General features: G+C 35.4%; 1 protein-coding gene across 1 annotated transcript; it reads right to left on the bottom strand.

The window, feature by feature from the left end:
- Nucleotides 1–2,488: 2,488 nt before the first annotated feature.
- Nucleotides 2,489–3,193, bottom strand: LOC145679617 (uncharacterized). The gene has a single exon (XM_081750193.1). The coding sequence runs from the start codon at nucleotides 3,191–3,193 to the stop codon at nucleotides 2,489–2,491; it is 705 nt and encodes a 234-aa protein (XP_081606319.1).
- Between the last annotated feature and the right edge of the window lie 2,901 nt (nucleotides 3,194–6,094).

The following is a 6,094-nucleotide window of genomic DNA, read 5'->3' as shown; positions in this document are numbered from 1 at the left end:
TTACACTGTCGGGAGGAAGTAACTGCTGCACCGCTCTCACCTTATACGGGATAACACGCAGTTTCTTACGAACCGCCTTTTGTGCCGTACCAACACTTATTGCTTCTTCCTGGGCAAGTTTGTTGTTTCAGAGACCGCTAACTAGATTCAACAATCACTTCAACGTCACTTTGCCGACTTGAATCTATGAAAGGAACTTCAGGCAAGGCTATAATATAGCAGTGTTGCAAACCTTCACATAAAATTTTATTTCATGAGACTTTGAATGCGACTTTGACTTGCCACGATTCAGGTGTATAGAGACTTTTTGAACGCTCTGTATATATATATATATATATATATATATATATATATATATATATATATATATATATATATATATAAAGACGATTAACATTGTTGCACCCAGTACATTCCGCAGGATTGTGGCAACCACTAGAAGACTATTGATTTCTAAGTGCGAATATTGTCAAAGTCACATATTGTCAGAATAAAAATCGGTTGTGATTTTCCAAATTTCCAGAGAAAGTCGTCATTTTTCATTCCATAGGTAAAGTGGAAACCGTTCGTGTTATATGATTATGAAACCGAAACATACGGCCCAAGGGCGCTCATCAGGGGGGGGGGGGAAGTGGGGCGATTGTCCCCCTTTAGAGGAAATTGTGCTTTGGAAGATCGAAAACCCAATAGATATTTTAGAATCGTTACCGCAAAATTTGAGACTACATTTGAAATGTCGCTTAAACTTGCCCCCCACCCTTGGAAACCACAACATGGGCGCTCTTGATACGGCCCCACAAATTTTACTCCATTATCTTTATGAAGTCATTCAATGCATAGGGGTACCAACCTTTGCCTTTGTTATATTTCTTCCTGTTTGTTTTAGTTATGCTAAACGACAGAGAGCAATCAAAAAAGAGGGACAAATATTTTTGTTTCTTTTGTTTTCTTTTCTGGTGTTTTGTTGATATTTCTTCTTATTCCTCCCTTTCTTTCTCCTTCACAATTTTTGATTTACTAGAGACTAACACAGATATAATACAAACTTCTACTACCGAGTGATATCTCCGGAGATATACATCTTTATGCGGAAACCGCCCAGGGGGCAAAAGACCCGCCAAAAATTTTGAAAGTTGACGCCTGAAAATGAGCAAATGCAATTGTGTAGAGATATTGTAGACGTAAAATCAGGGAATACTTGTTTCTTATTTTCTTGGAAAAAACTTCTAGGTGGGGACATAAACCCCTCGAAACATTTGATCACGAAATATTAAAATGTCTAATTGTTAGCTTCCAATAATCGTAATACCACCAAGGATGTTACTACTACCTTCTACAATTTTAAAGAAACTCAATATCTTATATATTCCTTTATTCTTAATCCTCACCGTATCATTCTTCTAAATCTATGACATCTAATCTTCCTTGAATTCACATTTATATTTCATATCATTATCTTTACAAATACTTCTTTATATCTTTATAATCTTAAATCATATCCATCTTCAACCAAACCGTAATAGATCTATATCATCTCTAATACTTATTTGCACAGGAAAACTATCATTTACTTGGTAACCGCAAGTACCACATTTGTAAACACTTTCTGCCCAACATTCTCCTCCCTTTACAAAAAAATCCTTAAACATACACAAACAATCCCAAATCTAAGAATCAGATTAAGAGTCGATTACATGCCATCTCCCAGACTTTCTGCTTCTCTGCTTTTCATACCACTTGGCCATCAGAAAATCAATTTGCTCCTGCATATTCTTTTGCTGCTCTATCAACCGCACAATTAGTTCATTGCTCACTTGATGTTGATCCGGTAACGAAGTATTTCTGTGTTTCTGATTCTCTATCAGACATCTTCTAACTTCATATGTTTGTCGTCCCGATTTATACCGAATAGTTTCCATCAACTTCGCTGAATTCTGAGACGTTGTATCCTTATCAAAACTGCTCTTCTTCCTTGGCATTTTGTTTTTCCGTTTACCAAACCAATGAGTCCAACCCCGCTTGTCTCCCTTAGTTGAACCTGTTGATTTGTTTCCAAAGTTACCTTCCCATTGGCTCCTGGCCGATATAATCTCAAACTTTTCTTCCTGGGAAATATAATTCGATGCAAGATCACCTTCCGCTGAAGATTCTGTTTTACCTGGAACGGTAGCTTCATATAGATTCGCCAACACCTTCTTTTCTTCCCTATACCTCGTTTTTTGCTTATCTCTCTGATCAGTGAATAATAAATCAAACATTCCATCCTCCGACGTCTTATTCGAAGATGATTGATCCTCATCCACCCCATAAGAGATTGTATCTAAATGAACTATTCTTGCCAAATCTAATAACTCTTCCTGTTCTGTTTGGTTATCCACCAATTCCTGTTTGTGTCCGTCTTCACTCATCATAGCCTGTTGATCATATTTCTGAGCCTTATAAGTATTATAACGACACGCTAAAGCGAAGTGATTCATTCGCCCACACTTTAGACATTGCTTCCCCCATGCAGGACACTCTCTTTTTTATGGTGCAATTTACAATAACTACACCGATTTGGTGATGTTTGCGATGACAAAGAACTTGAACTGGAACGTGACTCCTGTCCTTTGTTTGGTTTGGAGAACCTATTTCTGGAAGACTGCACCATACGTATGTCACTGTTAGAATTGTGCTTGTATAATCTCAATTGATGTTCCGTGCTTTCCATGTTCAACGCAATTTCAGTCGCTTTCTGAAAAGTTAATTCTTTAGTATTTAACAGCTTCCGGCGAATCAATTCATCTGCAATTCCAAAAACAAATTGGTCTCGCAAATTATCGTCAAGACAGCAGTTGAAATTGCAGTAAGATGATTGCTTTTTCAAGTCCAACACAAAACTAGTAAGTGTTTGATAAGTTTTCTGCTTCAGTGTGCGAAACTGATAACGTTCAGAAATTATATTTACTTTGGTGGCATAATACTTTTTTATCTCTTCCTTAATTTCAGAATATGATTTTTCGGAAGGAGATATGGGCCAACAGATATTACACAACTGATCATAGGCTTCAGCTCCCATTACAGTAAATAAGGTTGGAACTTTTCTTTCTTCAGGAATCTGCGACGCAATACACAAATGCTCAAATCTATCCAAATAAGTCTGTAACTTATCAGTTTCAGCATTAAAAGTTGGGAAGTTTGGAATTGCTGCCATAATGTTACTTAGATCTTTGGTTAATCCTACGCTCTCAAAGCCTGTTACCGACTGCGCCAAATTTGTTAGCTTCCAATAATCGTAATACCACCAAGGATGTTACTACTACCTTCTACAATTTTAAAGAAACTCAATATCTTATATATCCCTTTATTCTTAATCCTCACCGTATCATTCTTCTAAATCTATGACATCTAATCTTCCTTGAATTCACATTTATATTTCATATCATTATCTTAACAAATACTTCTTTATATCTTTATAATCTTAAATCATATCCATCTTCAACCAAACCGTAATAAATCTATATCATCTCTAATACTTTTTTGCTCAGGAAAACTATCATTTACTTGGTAACCGCAAGTATCACATTTGTAAACACTTTCTGCCCAACACTAATAACTAGTAATGACTAATAACTAATTTAATAGTATCTAAAGCACTCCATTTAGTTACTCCTTATGCAAAAAATAAGCGAATTCATGTTTTTCTCTTTTTTTTGTACGAAAAAACGGTTCGGGGGTAAAAGCTTCCACCCAAAATTCTGAAATTTGCCGCCCGAATTATAGCAAGAAGTGGGCCGATGCAATTGTGTACAGATATTGTAGATGTAAAATCAGGGATTACGGCTTTCCTATTTTGCTGAAAAAACTCTTCAGTGGGGCACAGACCCCTCCAAACATTTGATCACGAAATAACAAAATTTTTGATAAGAGTAACTTTTGTAACTCTTAAGACTAAGTACCTGAAGCACATTCAGAATTTCAATGAACTGCAAGGTGTTTGTCCAGTTCCAATTCTCTTCTACCGTCGCGTCGAAGCAAGTACACTCATGTCCAAAATTATTGTCACATGTCTATAAATATGTTATTCTAGAAATATAATTTGATAACGAATTCGCCCGGTATTTCTTATAATGCTCGTATCTGAATAATCGGCAAAGTATGTGGCAAAATTTCATGCCGAAAGAGCAGTAAATAAGAACAATAAAACGAAAATAAAATTTTCTTGTCCATTTAGCAACATTTTGTTTTACTCATTCTAATTTTCGTATTTATATCTGTTTCTCTATGAAATTTACCACCAATATACATTTCCCTATTATATACGTATTATCAGTATTAAAAGTACCCTGCAAAATCATTATCAAATTATATTCTTACAAGAAGACAGTTATGCGACAATAATTTTGGACATGAGTGTACATTTTCTACTAACTTTCGTTGGATATATATAGTTAGCATTGTCTGCTATGTTTCTCCCCCGGGAGTTAACGACGAATATTTAATTGAAAATAAGGTTATTGCTGTTTAGTTTTAAACTTTACTTCTAAAGTAAAGAAATGCAGATTAAATTACTTCATGGTTTTAACAACTTGGTTTTACAGAAACTTAATAGAATAAATTATTACAATGTGAAGTATTTTAAACTCATTTAACTTCATAATTACAAGTCTGGAAATGGGGATTTCACCTTGGACCCACATAAATCTATCTAAACTAGATAGGATATGGAGATACCATACAGATCCATCTGGGTCCACATGGGATGCCCATTTTCTTTTCACCTTTTTCTTGACTTATACAGAACAAAATCGACATGAAATTTGGTTTCTACATCGATCGCTACATTAGGTTTTTCAAAACAACTTGCACTATATTTTCGTTGATAAGTTGGGATTCTATCTGCGCCCCATAACTGGAAAATACGGGTTCAAATATGCAGAGATCCATCCTATGTTTCCTACATGGAGCGTTGTTAGACGGAAGCATGGTAAATGGGTGTACTACTGAGGAGGTTACTAAAATGTTTATTAATATCGTGTAACTGTCCGAGATCAGCTAATTATATGCAAACAATAAAAGTAAGAATGGATACTAATTCAATATCGATCCTTAGGGTTATTTTCAAGGTTGTTTCTTTTCAAAAGAACGTCAGTTCAAGGAAAGCAGTTTCGACACAAGGGAAGACAACCGTCCCGGACTGACACTCTTTTGAAAGAAAACGGAATTTCTGGGCTTTAGTTATATACAAAGATTTCTGACAATTACTGGAACTTCAAAATTTTATTACACACAATTAGATAATCTTGAGTGGGTACCTGATATTTACAAGAATTTTGTTAATTACTTATATACAGTAAATGAGAATAGGTAATTTCCCAACTTTTCTCTGTTTGGTCATGAAAATTGCCTTAAAGGTCATCTTTCTTTTCTTGATTGGATAAAACAAATTGATGTTAAGTGGATACGTGACTGAGACATTTCAGTAACCCTTTAAAATTTAAAATAAATTACAACGATCCCCAGTAGGACGTCAATATTGAGCAAGCTTGGGTCTCACAACGCCTCATGTGGGAAATGTGACATCAAGCTGGGCCCATTTGAACCCCATTGGTTAGTTATGGGTCTAAGATAGAATTTCGTCATATCGACGATAATGTAGTGCAAGTTTTTAAAAAAGCCAAACTAGCGTCGATTTTAAAATTTCATGTCGATTTTGATGTGTATAAAGTCTAGAAATATGTGAAAAGAAAATAGGAAACTGCACATGGGACCTAGATGGGTTGATGGATGCAGGTGGGGATACATATCGTCCTATATTGACAAGTGACGAACGAGCTGACTGGCTGACAAGGTACGAAATGCGTTTTTCATTTGTTGAGAATTGCCTACTGAGATATTTACGGCAAGTATATTTTTCAAATGGACTAAGGTCTAGTAAAAACCAGTGGAAAAAGGGAAGTTTGGCAACAGCGCATCTTTGCGTAATATACAACAAAATTACAAATAGAACAGCTGTTAACACATGGTGTTGTATTTCGTTGATACTAAAGTATTTTATTTCGTAACTGTTCTAGCAACAAACGTAATTCTTCTTCTTCCCACATTTTTAGATTCA

This window comes from Thermobia domestica, chromosome 2, assembly GCF_964235325.1.
Source record: "Thermobia domestica chromosome 2, izTheDome1.hap1.1, whole genome shotgun sequence".
Lineage (NCBI taxonomy): Eukaryota > Metazoa > Arthropoda > Insecta > Zygentoma > Lepismatidae > Thermobia > Thermobia domestica.
This window is presented reverse-complemented; position numbering and strand designations above follow the sequence as displayed.